The following is a 14,218-nucleotide window of genomic DNA, read 5'->3' as shown; positions in this document are numbered from 1 at the left end:
AAAAAATAGTCCGGTAAAAAGAGCATAGAGCAGCAGCAAATCATAAAAGAACCAAGCCTGTAAAAAATATAAAAGATGTTAAAAAGATGTTAAAAAGGCCAAGAAAGAAGGCTTGTTCAAACAGAAGGGTTTTCAGGCCTCGCCGAAAAGTCTCAAGGGAGGCAGCCATTCTTAAGTCAAGGGGAAGGGAGTTCCATAGCATTGGTGCCACTACTGAGAAGGCCCTATTTCTTGCTGTCGCCCCATGTACCTCCCTAGGCGGCGGCACTTGTAAAAAGGCCTTCTCTGATGACCTAAGAGGACGAGCCGGATTGTACAGGAGTAGGCGATCTCTAAGATATCCTGGCCCAGATCAGTATAGGGCTTTAAAGGTCAAAACCAGCACATTGAATTGGGCCCGGAAACGAATGGGCAGCCAATGCAGCCGCTGGAGAAGCGGACTGACAGGGTCGAACCGCCTACCTCCAGTAACCATACAGGCCGCTGCATTCTGCACTAGTTGCAGTTTCCAAACCGTCTTCAAGGGCAGCCCCACATGGAGCGCATTACAGTAATCTAACCTCGATGTCACCAAGGCATGGATCACCGTGGCCAGGTCTGCACAATCCAAGTACGGCCACAGCTGGCGCACCAGCCGAAGCTGAGCGAAGGCCCCCCTAGTCACAGCCGCCACCTGGGAATCCAGGAGCAGCTGCAAGTCCAGGTGGACCCCCAAGCTGCGGACCTGCTCCTTCAGGGGGACTGCAACCCCATTCAGCGCAAGCCGATAGTCCAGCACCTGCATCGAGGATTTCCGAACCAGGAGAGCCTCTGCCTTATCCGGATTTAATTTCAGTTTGTTAGTCCCCATCCAGATCCTCACTGCCTCCAGACAGCGCTCCAGGCCCTCAACCGCCACCCTGGAGTCTGGAGGAAAGGAGAGATAGAGGAAAGGAGAGATCGAGCTGGGTGTCATCGGCATATTTATGGCAAGTGAATTTGTGGGTTCCTGAATAAAACTTTTTTATAAAGGTTTTTCTGCTTCATCTACAAGGAAAAAAGGGAGCTGTGATCAGTTGATTTACTAAGCTGATGTGTTTCTCAGTGCCTTTTGGTCAGCTAATGAATAAATGCCAATGATCAAGCTGTCATTTTTATGGATTTTTGAAAATAACTTTTCAGAAACAAGAAAATTAATATCCTCCAGATATGGCCTGGACTCTGACCTTGGCAAAGCTATTGAAAATTCAAGCTACAGAATTCAGAAGGATTTTCCTTTTGACTATGAAATATCCCTGTCTTTCTGACAATGCTACTCCAGAGATTCAGTGTGAGAGTTCTCTGTCATAAAGAGATATTACATATCTCTGTTAAGATAACCTGGTGGTGTTCTTTAAGTCACTTAACATTTGACCTTTTTAACTTTGGTACATACCAGATGTGGGAGAACCTTACTGCTGCTTGTTTTGTTTGTTTGCCTCTGGGACAATTGTATGGCAAAGCCTCGCTTTAGCAGTGCAAAATTATCTTAGGCTGCAATCCTTTCCACACTTTCCTGAGAGTATGCCACATCAAACTCAATAGGGCTTACTACTGGGTAGCCATGCAAGGATTGTGCCCTTAGGCAAGTGAGTTGTAGCACATATTACAGTGTCCAGTTTCCTACTGAAAGAGTAAAGGAGCATTGTGAAAATTAAGCAATTACTCATATATATGAGCGGGCAGTAATTAATGGAGAATAATTAAGCACATTCAATTGAAGCGTGTTTAAGAAAATGCATTATACTCTTGTCCTGCACTTTCACTGAGTAAGAAGTCTGAAATGCAGGGATTTGTTTTGTGTTTCTTTTGTGGCCTGGCTTTTTTTCACCAAGCAGCCAGCATTCAGATTCAGAGAAGTCCCAAGGGTCTGTTGTGTATTTTACAGGTGTTTCCATTGGAGAGTTACCATGTGGTCACCATGCAAGCTGGGTATCATGTTTGCTATGTTGCATGCTTTATATCTGCTGCCCTTGTACACCACTAGTCAAGTCATCAAAAGCTGCATATAAGGATTTGGAATTTGATGTTCAAACTTGGATGGACCTGTTGTGTATTTATGAGAAAACTGTAGAGAGATATATGCAGACAGGATTTCATGAAGAGACCTCAAAGGTCTTTTTCTGGAATCATAGCATGAAGACTCAATGGAAGGATGTTAGGAATCGCTTAGTCAAGCCAAAAGTTCAATAAACACTGCTCTGTGACTTTTCTAAAATGTAAATTTTAAACAAATGTGAATTCATGTTTCTCAGATCTTTTATATCTGCAGAAGTGGCTTCCCATTAAAATAGAAATTACTGGATTCATTTTAATGTTTTTGTCTGAAACAGCACTAGGCCTTTTCCTTGTGATACTTGCACTTTGTATAAAAGTAGCATGGATATCTCTAGAGCAGTTCATCTGGAAGATCAAAGTGGTCCTTGTAGAGTTGTTTGGTGTAGCTCTGAGATCTTCCTGTTTATTCCATTTCTCAATCGGTTTGAAGCTGGATCTCTAACTTGTTAATATATGTTGTATGGTGAGGAGTTGGGGATGGAGAGCGAATTGGGAGTTACTTTTCTTCTCATGGTATTGTGCTGACAATTAGGGGGGAAATTGCAATGGTTCCTTTTCAGTGGCAAAGACCAGGAATGGACCTATGCTGCATTTCTTTCACTAGAGATGTATTTAGCAAACATTGTTGGTTTAACAATGGCAAGAAAATTGTTGGGGATAGAGTTAATGTTTGGATGCAGTGCCAGTTTGGGGGGGGGGTTTGAATTTGGGTATTTGTCATTCCCGGAAGACTGGCAAAGCATTCACCAGTCCAACAGCACTATTTTTATTTTTTTCACCAAGCAGCTAAAAAGGTCAGAGGTAGCATGAGAAAATTTTCAGTTTGTATATCCCACTACTATTGTCTTAAGGCAGTGGTACTCAAATTTTCCGGCCAGTGGCTCCCTTGACCCCTGTAGCTGTTGGCCATGACTCCCCATCATGTTCCTGAGGGTTGGAAGTGACATCATTAAACAGGAAGTGGCCAGAAATTTTAACTATATTAATATTAATTATATTAATCATATCATTAATTAAATGCAGATCTTAAAAATATATTGTTAATACACAGCAATATACATATTTTATGAATGATCGGCTGCTGATCACTGTTGGAGACAGGATGCTGGAGTAGGTAGATTTTGTCTGGTCCAGGAAGACTCATTTTTTTTAACTTTGTAAGCATACCAATAAAATTGTTTTATCAAATGAACTTTGTGAACAACCAGTCTGACCTACATTACACACACACACCCCTGTGGACCCCAGTCCAACTAGTCATTTATCCCATTCTCCTTGGATAGGATTGAACCCTTTATTAATTTAATTTAATTAAATTTTTCCAGCAGCTGGTGGGGAAAACAATAATAGACCATGAAAATAGAGCTGATAAGGGTTTGGTTAGGAAGCTGATTTGTCTCCTATACTAAGAGATGCACAGCCCAATCCTACACCTGCCTACTCAGAAGTAAGTCCCATTAGAGTCAATAGGGCTTACTCCCAGGAAAGTGTGAATAGGATTGGGCTGGCAGTCACTTCATCAATGGCTGATAAGTATTCCCTTCAAATAGCAAGATTCATCACTTTAAAAATACAGCCTTTCCTCTTAAGTCAAACAACAAGATTAATAAATCACTTTAAAAACAGTACCCTTTTTCTGCTCCTGGCCAAGTAAAGTGTGTGCTTGTCTTTCCCCTCCCCCCTTTGCCAACTGCATGGAAGCAACTTTAAGAGTTCTGATGACTAGTAAAATAGGGAGTGTTTTATTTGGGGAGGGGGAGGAAAGCGGGAAGGTTTGGAGATCGAAAGGGGGGAGTGGAAGAGAGAGGGGGTTGAAAAGAGAGATTTCACTTTGATGAGAAGCGATCCCAGGCTGGGAACTAGGAACCAACCAGACAAGGATCAAGGAGGGTTTCTTTTTGATGGTCAGCAAGGGCAAGGACTGCAAAATGAGGATGCTTGGTACTTGCTAGTTGGGGGTTGGAGTTGAAGAGCTTGGGAAACAACATGCAGTGAACACGAAGGTGGCAGCCTCGGAGTGGAGGGAGAAGAGGGCAGGGTGGCAGCAGCCACTCTCACTCAGAGGGAGCAGCTGAGCAATTCCTGTTTCTTCCGCTTTAAAAAAAGCGCAGAAGACAGAGGGGCTCATATTCTGCCCAGGGGTGTGACTGTATGGCTGCAAGAGGACATCCCGCGCCTCCCCTTTGAGTTCCTGGCGCCTCCCTAAGGAGCCGCGCCTCACAGTTTGAATAACACTGGTCTTAAGGTGTCCATCTGAGGTTTCCTTGAGGAAGAGAGCCCCCAAACTCTGCAGCTGGCATTGCTTAGAATGGGATGGAACAATCTTGTATTGCAGAACTATAGACAATATAGGAAAGAACATTTCAATAGTGTAATGTGCTACATGCTTTCTTCCTGGTTGTAATGTGATCTCTAACCTTTCTTTCAGTTGACATGGATGATGAAGATGGCCGATGCTTGCTAGATGTAATTTGGTAAGTCTTTGCCTTCCCTGTGACTTGTATATTTTCTTCTCTACTCTGTTGCAGCAAAGAGTTTTCAAAACCTGAAAATTCCATTGGTAATTTATGTTCTTTATCAAATATCATATGCTGTACTTCATCCATTCTTGGTTCAAAGTCTTGGAACCTCTCTGCAAGCCTCCTACTCTGGTTGTTGCTTTGCTATCCATGTAGAACTTGGCCTTTCCTGGATCATTATGAAGGTGAAGCCTAACCCAAAGGCTTTCCAGTTATATTTAACATCAGGAATCAGACAGACCTTTTCCAGATAGGATGGTGGCTATTGCAGAACTGTTGTCCAAATTCAGTGGGGTGTTGGGTAATACTATGCCAAAGTCAAAGGAAAAAAGCTTAAGTAATATTTAGTAAGAAATATGGTTAGGACCATATTATCTTCAGTAAAGAGCACATAAATTAATTTTTGCTAGTGGCTTAGTAACTGAGACCTAGGTTTATGGGGGAGAACAGAGTAAGTATATGTTAGCGAACACAGATACTTCAATATGCCAAAAATCACTACACTGATCCTGTATGCATATTTTGTAAGCATTAATAAAGAACACAAAACTATATTCTGTAAAATATTTTGGCCTTGATCCAGCTAAAGTGAATTGCAACGCTCTCATTGAAAGCAAGCTGTTTTGAATCCGAGAGGAATTTGCAAGGAAGCTTGCCATATGGTACAGGGGCTGTTCAAAAAGAAAAAAAAATGCCACTGGACAGCCAGTGTCCAAAATAGCTCTTTGGGTCCTGGTCTGTGTGAGAGAGGGAAATTAAATATAGTATGGATGTGTATGTATTAGTAAATTCCATGGAAATATTCATGTGTCAGTTCCTTACTGGAATGTAGTTAATAGTTGTCTCAATAAAGGCAGTAATTCCCTAGCAATGAACAGAAGCACTTCCCTAGACTTGTAATTCATTAGTAACTTTATATTATTGAAATGCAAATTCTGAATGATTCTTTAAGCAATTCTCTATGGTTTTGTTTTTTGTTTCCAGTGATCCTCAGGCCCTGAATGATTTTTTACATGGATCTGAAAAGGTGAGAACATAAGAACAGCCCCACTGGATCAAGCCTTAGGCCCATCTAGTCCAGCTTCCTGTATCTCCCAGCAGCCCACCAAATGCCCCAGGGAGCACACCAGACAACAAGAGACCTGCATCCTGGTGTCCTCCCTTGCATCTGGCATTCTGACATAGCCCATTTCTAAAATCAGGAGGTTGCACATACATGTCATGGCTTGTAACCCGTAATGGATTTTTCCTCCAGAAACTTGTCCAATCCCTTTTTAAAGGCATCCAGGCCAGATGCCGTCACCACATCCTGCGGCAAGGAGTTCCACAGACCGACCACACGCTGAGTAAAGAAATATTTTCTTTTGTCTGTCCTAACTCTCCCAACACTCAGTTTTAGTGGTTGTCCCCTGGTTCTGATGTTATGTGAGAGTGTAAAGATCACCTCTCTATCCTCTTGTGTGTTTTTCTTTAAATGCTTGAGTCGATTCATATTTAATTAATAAATCAGAATGCCTCCTTTGGCTTGTTTGCCTAACTGACAATATAGGTGGTGCCAGTGTGAGAAATGACATCTTGCGAAGATTGTTTTGTCTGTTTTTGTCAGAGAACTTTACAAATATCACTCTTCTCTATAGTAATCTATGAAAAATTATTCACTTCCTAGTAAAATCGACCCCACCAGCACAACTGGGAACTTATTTCTCACTCTGGGAAAGAAAGCTAGCTGTTGTACTGAGAAGACGTTATGTAGTGCCTTTGACTATAGATAAAGTGATATTTAGTCTCCATTTCACATCAGTCTGACTCCTTGAATACTGTCAATCTTGAACTCACATTCACATACAGTAATTTAAATCTTTTTATTATTACAGATTGACAGTGATGATCTCCTGGACAACCCAGGAGATGCAGCCAGTGCCTTTTTTGAGGGTGCTGGGGTATGTATTTTATTTTAACCTAATTTTAAAATTGAGCAGTTTTTGTTCATCTTAGAAGCATGGTGTCCTTTCTTCATAAATTTTATAATTTTTGTAATGCATGATGAAGTAGCACAGGGTGCAAGGTTATGCTCTCATGACCATGCACGGGCATGACAACAAAAAAGTTAGCTGTGGTTCTAAGAAACATGCAGAGGCATAGAAAGACATGTGGGTGCCTTGGCTCCCTGTTAAAAACTGCTGAAATGGTGCAGAGAGGCAATAGCAACATCCTGCTTCAGGTATCGCTGCTATAAGTCAGAAATCTGTAGAGATTGGTCAAGTTTATTGACAACCAGTAGGCAAAGTTCATAGGAGTGGAAACTTCTAAATTTGTCCCATAAATTGGCCCACGTTCCTACATTTGATCCTGGTCCTGACATTCATCCATGTGTTATAATGAAACTGGCAAGATATGTAAACTATGCTTTTTAACCTGGAGTGCAATCCAAACGGTGGTCTGAGCCAGGGCAGGTCGCCTGCCCTGGCTCCCAAATGTCACAAACATGCCATAAGGCACATTTGCACTGACTCAGGAATTGACTGGGCCAGTGCTGGGCCCATGCCAGCCTGGGAGGGCCAAATCCAGATCCTGTGCCAGCCCAACGAGGTAAGTTTGCACTGGGCAGCACAGGGGATGGGAGAGGGTGGCAAGAGGGCATTCCAGGGCTGGTGAGGGTTGTTTTGGGCAGGGGGAGGACAGGAGGCAGATCAGGCCCAGAATGCGGGTGGAATCAGCTGCAGCAGCACAGGCCACATCCTAAACCCCAACTCTGGCCTACACTGGTTGCTCAGATTTGCAGCTAGTTAGCTGACATAGATCCAAATAGCCCCCATAGGGCAGGCTGGGGCACAACATGGGATAAGGGGAAAAATATCTTCTTACCCTGAGGTCACCTCCAGTCTCCACCTAACCTATGCTGGATAAAATGCAGGCCACTGTGGCCTGCCTCTTTCAGTGCAGGTTAGGATTGGGCTGCCCACTAGCTTAACAGAAAGCACAGAGCTGCTGGAAGTGGAGGGACCAGTATAGGGAGAGTTTGCCTTTAGTCTGTTCAGACCCTTCCCACAGTTTCCTGTGTGCTTCTGTTCTGCAATCTGAAGGGCAATTTGATTTCACTCATACAATTATTGGTACTGGCTGCAGTCCTAACCACACTTTCCTGAGAGTAAGCCTCATTGAACAAAATAGGACTTATTTCTGAGTAGACGTGGTTAGGATTGTGCCCTTAGTTATTCAGTGCATGACCAGCCACACTTACTTTGGACCATTTGTTTGTAATTTTGGTTGCCTGTGGGTTTTACATTCTCAGTCCTTTCCCATCCTTGTGTTTTGTCCTGCTCTGTGGGGAGGGTCTGATCACGGTGATCAGCTTAGTAAAGGTTGGAGGGTCACAAAAGCAGAGGCAAGATTACTTTCAGAATGGGTCAAGAACTTCCATTTATGTGACTTGGGAACTTGGATATTGAAGTGCGTTTACCTTATACCAGATGTATTTTTATGGTTCTGATATAAGACAGAAAAATAACCACCACTGCAGTATAAGTTGCAGCCAGTGGGCTATTGTATGCATGGAATGAGATGCTGTAATAATGTATATTAAGGGTTGAACTAGATGTGACATGAAAAATCTGTGCTCAGATCTCTTGATAAATTTTTCTTTGCTTAAAATTATTGGTGAGTAGATGTGTGTATGTGCACTGATTTAGATGGGATTGTGGCCTGGAGGAGGCTTTTCTAAACTCTTTCCACATGCACAATTTCTCTTACCTAAATTGCTCCCACTCCTCCCCCTTTATTTAAAAAAAAGTGTCATTAGCCATGGAGTGGTCCTTTAATTTATCACAGCTTTGTGTGCACTGGTGGTGGTAACGGTGACGATTTTAAATTGGGGAGATGGCACAGGGAAGAAGGTTAAACTGTGTCTGAGGTTGTCATTAACAAGATTAAAATGTATTAAGAAGGCAAACATCACACACGGATAAGTGTAATACACCATTTGCACACATAACAATGAGAGACTGAATCTAGAGCAGGAAAAAGACATCAGTGGCATCCAGTAAAAATATAAAGCTGTTGAGCACAAACACCACATTTTAAAAAGTTGTTGAACGCAGAAAGATCTAAAAATTCTGCTGTGTTTATTTTGCTGAACTTTTCTTTTTGTTCAACCTTTCAGCTGCACGTTCAAGAATCGTCTGGCAATCATCTGAACACTGAACAGAGCCAGCCCACAACCAGCGTTGACCTAGACTTCTTGGAAGATGACATCCTGGGATCGCCTTCAGGGAGCGGGGCCAGCCTGCAGAACTCAGACCAGCCCTGTGACATCCTCCAGCAGAGCCTGCAGGAGGCAAACATCACTGAGCAGACTCTGGAGGCAGAGGCAGAACTGGATCTTGGTTCTTTTCAGCTTCCTACACTCCAGCCAGTGGTCCACACTGCCTCTGACGGCACTCCACAGATTTTCTCCAGTGGAGCTGACCTAATTGGATTGCAGCAACCTGCTGTCCTAACACATCAAGCACTGGTGCAGCAGTCAGTCGGGGCTGATGTTGTCAACAAGGCTATCAGTGTACAGCCTTTTCTCCATAGCTTGGGGAATGTCACCTTACAGCCAATTTCCAACCTTCAAGGATTGCCCAATGGAAGTCCCAGTGGGGCATTGGGCATTGGGCCGATTCAAGTGGTTGGCCAGCCAGTGATGGCGATCAACCAGCCAACTCAGCAAATCATCGCTAAGCAAGTTCAGGCTTCCCAAGTGGCTACTATGCCAGTAGGGAGTTACATAACTCAGACAGCACCTGAGCAGCAACAGGTCACTCTTGCCTCTGCCGGAGTGTCTCCACAAAATGCTGGCCTTGTCATCCAGAAGAATCTCCCAGCAGTGGCCACGACGACACTGAATGGAAGCTCTATGTTTGGGAGTGTATCCGCCACCCAGGGCTCTCAGCCTCTCACAGTCACATCAAACTTAAGCAGTTCCTTGGTACAAGCACAGAATGTGATAATTCACCGGACACCCACACCAATTCAACCTAAACCCACAGGAGTCCTCCCACCAAAGTTATACCAGATCACACCCAAACCCTTTGGCCCCAACAACACAACCTTGACCATTCAGAACGAAGCTGCGCTCCAACAACAGAAAGCCCAACAGAACTTAACCTTTATGGCAAGCAAGGCAGGGCAGAATGTGGTGTTGTCTGGCTTCCCACCAGGGCTTCCTGCCAACATGTTCAAACAGCCTCCACCACAACAGCAGGCCCTTAGCAAGCCCATGAGTGTCCACCTGCTGAATCAAGGAAGCAGCATCGTTATCCCAGCACAGCATGTCCCTCAAGCCATGTTGCAGGGTCAAAACCAGTTCCTTCTCCCAGGGCAGCTGACTGGCACATCTGCTGTTCAGATTCCTCAACAGCTATCAGCCTTGCAGGCTAACATGGGGGGTCAGATTTTAACAACCTCCCATCCTAGTGGGCAAACCCATATCATCACCAGCCAAGGGCCTGGCGGGCAATTAATAACAAATCAGGCGCTGCCTGCCCAAATCCTTACGAATCAGAACCTGGCAAGCCAACTTAACCTGGGGCAGGTACTGACATCACAGAATGCACATGGCACCGCCCACATTCTTTCTGCTCCTATCCAGCTGCAGCCTGGGCAGGTTGGCCAGCAGACTCTCTTCCAGATGCCTGTCTCTTTAGCTGGTAGCTTGACAACTCAGAGCCAGCCCACCGTTGCAGCCTCATTGGCCAGTGGTGCCATCAGTCAGACCGGTCAGACTGTTATCCAAGGAGTCACCCTACCTAACCAAGTGGCCATGTTAAATGCCACTGAGAACCTCAATCAAACTGTGACCATCCAAGCACCTCCCAGTGCCAGTAGCCAGAGCCCAGGCCTCATTCAGCCACAGCCAACCTCCAATCCCAGCCTGCTGCCAAGCAGCGAGCAGGCCAGCATATTAACCGTCCAGTCTGCCTCTCAGCCTTCTGCTCCTTCCCAGCTTCAGCTGAATGTACAGCAACAAACTCCTCCACCTCAGCAGTCATCACAGCTGCCTGTTACTTCTCAGCCTAGCCCTAACTTGGTGGCTTCTAGTCCAGAAAAGATTATCTTGGGCCAGGCAGCTTCTGGAACAGTCATTTCCCAGGATTCCATGCAGATGTTCTTACAGCAGGCAAGTGAAATGTTTCCTAGAATGATGGCTAGTCTTATTTATTTGTCTGAATGTATTGGAGAGAAGACAAATAAAGCATGGTGGAGTTTAGAGACATTACAGGTGGCCATAAGCTTAGCTTCATAGCAGTACTGATATTTACTATTCTTTAAACTTTGGAGGATCTAGTCCTTAGTATATTAATTGGTAAGATTACTTACCTTGCTCTGATTTATTAAGAAAGCATTTGTCAAGAATGCTTGTTGTTGTGCGTGCACGTGTTGTAATGTTTTTTAAATGTTGTTGTGGTTTTTAAAGAAGCAGGCTTGTAGTTCCTTTGTGGTTGGGAGAACTTTTAAAATGCCCATTGCAGGCTGGGCAAAAAAAAGGGGGGGCAGCAGAAGGCCAAGACAGTCTTTGTGCTGCATAACTTCCTGTTTTTCCTCCCTTACCCTGGGGATGACACCAGAATCAGGGGGCATTCATTAAAATTGAGTGTTGGGAGAGTTAGAACAAACAAAATACTTTTTTACCTAGTGGGTAATTAATGTGTCAAACTCCTTGCCCCAGGGTGTGGTAATGGCATCTGTCCTAGATGCCTGTAAAAAGGTATGGGACAGATTTCTGGAGGAAAAGTCCATTACAGGTTACAAGCCATGATGGGCATGTTTAGCCTCCTGGTTTTAGAAGTAGGCTGTCTCTGAATGCTTAAGGGTGGCCACAGGATGTAAGAATCTTGTGGTCTTGTGTACTCACTGATGCATCAAGAGGGCCACTGTGTGATACAGGAACATGGACTAGATGGGCCTTAGGCCTGATCTCGCTGGGCTCTTCTTATGTTCTTATGATGTCCCATTCACCTCTATCCCCATTCTCCTCTGCCACCTCGTTGTTTGCAAGCCCCCATTCCAATCCTGTTTTGGCTGAATAAATAATGCAGTTTAACTAGGTATATGCCAGTTGTTATTATAGGAAAAGTTATTATGATACAATACAAATGCAAAATTGTGACTGAGGTGTTGGGAGGAGCATTATGGAAGTCTGGCTCAGTAGTTAATAGCATGAGTAGACTCCAGTCGCCATAGTTTGCTGCTCACAAAGAGGATCAGTTCCCAAGAGTTGTGGTGGTCTTGCTTGACAGTTGCATGTGCTGTCAGTAGTATCAGCTCTTGTGAGGATTGTTCAGGAACTAGAAATTGCATTATGCAGAATAATCTAGAAGGTCCTATCTGCGTGTGTAGTATAGATCACACACATGAATAGATTTGGTTGACTGTGAACTTCATAGCTTACAAATAAACTTTTCTTTTTGGTTTGGCTTAAAGGTGAGGGGGGATGAGAAAATCCCATCAATATCAGATGTGACCTTCTACATACTCTCCTTTTGTATTTTTCACACAACCCAGTTGACAAGTTGGGGGGATGTTCTGAAAGACTGTGGGTGTGATTCTAAGGCCATACATGTTTTCTGCATGGGGTATGGATTTAGAATGTGTGCTCATGTATAGTAAACAGCATTGGCAAGCAGTGGGTGGGAAAAGTGAGCAGTTAACATAAATGTGGTCCATGCTAAATCTCTTGGAAATTTCAGAAGGATCGGAGCCAGCAGCAGCAGCAGCAATTTTATTCGCCAACCCTGAAAATGCAGCAGGAGAGCGGTTTGAACGAATCCACAGTACCTCCCCACCTGCCAATGCCTCTGCCCATCTACAGCATAGCCACCACCGCCCTCAGCACCACAAGCAGTGTCCCAGCCTCGGTGATAGTCAGCAGCAGCGTAGGCGCAGCCCTGCAGCCGCCTGCCAGCCGAGAGCTGAGCCAGAACCACAACCTGCCACCGGTGGAGTCCAAAGTACCTCAGTTCTCAGCCGGCCCTCCCCAGCAGGCACTGGCTTGCCAGGTAGCACTTACCTGTTTGCAAATCCACAAAGTTGCCTTGCTTTGGCCTGTCCTCCTGCCTCGCTCCCTCCTGTCTAACACGTCTGGCCATTCTTCTTAGTCTTCCCTTCAGCTTCTTGCTTTCTCCTGTGCACTCTCTGTGCAGAACACAAAGAGAAAGAGAGAGAGAAATATTAGCATCTTGTTTAGGTTTGCACTTGCATTCTCCCACACTTCAAAACAAAGGCTAGGCTTGGGTGGGTGGTGACATGATCTCACTAATAGCAATGGAAGTCTCCCCCTTGTGGAAAGATAGGAACTGTACAGGTAGAGGGTGGACGATACTGTCATGAGTGCCTTTATTTTCTGACTAGTGACTGGCACAAACATTGACTCCTATGCGCAAAGTTACCCTGTCAGTACGTGTTTCATTTTTTCTTGCTCATTTAGCAGTAGCCCAACATACAGAAACACAGCATGTCTGCTCCTGGCATGAAAATAAAGTAATACAAAAAGCTGCAATTGGGGAAAGAAGTAGGAAAATCTACCTACTCACTAGTGGTTCCTTTCTTTTGAGCAGTATAGCCATGTAAAAACCAGCATGGAATCTTGTTTCTTGAATCAAAGTAGCCACATCTTTTTTGACCTTTCCCTGCATCTTGGAGGAAAATGTCACTTCTTGTACTTTGAGGAAGCAAGAAGTAGAAGGAAATAATTGCGTGAGTCAGTATAGAATGGTATTGTTCACAAAGAGCTTTACCTGCCTCTCTCATCATGCCCAGATTAAAAACAAATGTGAACGATGGTGCCTGCACACAGGGTTTGGATGATTGGGGGCACCTGGCATGCACACCACTCAGAAACCAACAAATGTTCCTAGTCTCTGCTGAACCACGAGAGCTTTGAATTGTAACCCCCCCCCCCCCGTCTTCCTGGCTCCTGCTGCCAGTCTGTGGCCCTCACCTGTTCGTTTGTTTTCCCTGTTGCTGCTCTTGCTTGCTTCCCTTTTGATCCTAACTAACCTTGGGAGGTGGTGGTTGGTGGTGGTTCTGCCTCTTGTTGCTTTTCTTCCCATTTTCTCTGTCCCTTCAGAGCTGAATGCGGCACTCGTGGTCCTTTTCTATTTCCAAGCAAGGCTGCACTTCTTCTTCCCTGTACATCTTGTGTCTAAGCAAAGAGTATTAACAATGTTTTTTTTTCCTGGTCAACTTGATTCTCTTATAATCACTTTTGTGCCTGTATGTTCGCAATGCTGTCATGCTGATTGTATTCCCTGTGCATCAATTAGCAGAGGCCCAACTTCTATCTTGGGATTGCCCTGCACAGTCTTTGTGGAGCTAAGACATGGTGCTGTCTTACCCAGGAGACCGTGACTTGCTCTGGTTTGCTCTTTGGGATTAAAAGTGGAGCATAGGTATTTCGTGAAACAGTAATAATAACTAATCTGAGAATATAGTTAACTTTAGGCTGATAGGGACCAGGAAGGGTTGTCACCTAGACCTCTCTTCCTCAGGGAGGAAGATGTTATGAGGTTTAGAGAGGTGTTTACTCAATGTGGAGATTAAGAGGTTCCTTCTCCCCTTTCCCCAAGCTATTGAAAGAAGCT

General features: G+C 44.4%; 1 protein-coding gene across 1 annotated transcript in view; it reads left to right on the top strand.

Moving 5' to 3' along the window:
- The first annotated feature begins 4,509 nt into the window (after positions 1-4,509).
- Positions 4,510-14,218, top strand: part of BICRA (BRD4 interacting chromatin remodeling complex associated protein) — a 32,692-nt gene continuing 22,983 nt past the window's right edge. The window contains exons 1-5 of the mRNA XM_066638119.1: positions 4,510-4,550; positions 5,580-5,622; positions 6,470-6,535; positions 8,755-10,755; positions 12,326-12,634. Of these exons, the coding sequence (XP_066494216.1) occupies positions 4,510-4,550; positions 5,580-5,622; positions 6,470-6,535; positions 8,755-10,755; positions 12,326-12,634 (2,460 nt within the window). The remainder of the gene's footprint in view (positions 4,551-5,579; positions 5,623-6,469; positions 6,536-8,754; positions 10,756-12,325; positions 12,635-14,218) is intronic.

Source organism: Tiliqua scincoides, chromosome 10 (genome assembly GCF_035046505.1).
Source record: "Tiliqua scincoides isolate rTilSci1 chromosome 10, rTilSci1.hap2, whole genome shotgun sequence".
NCBI lineage: Eukaryota > Metazoa > Chordata > Lepidosauria > Squamata > Scincidae > Tiliqua > Tiliqua scincoides.
Note: the sequence above shows the minus strand (reverse complement) of the source record. Positions and strands in the feature narration are given on the sequence as shown.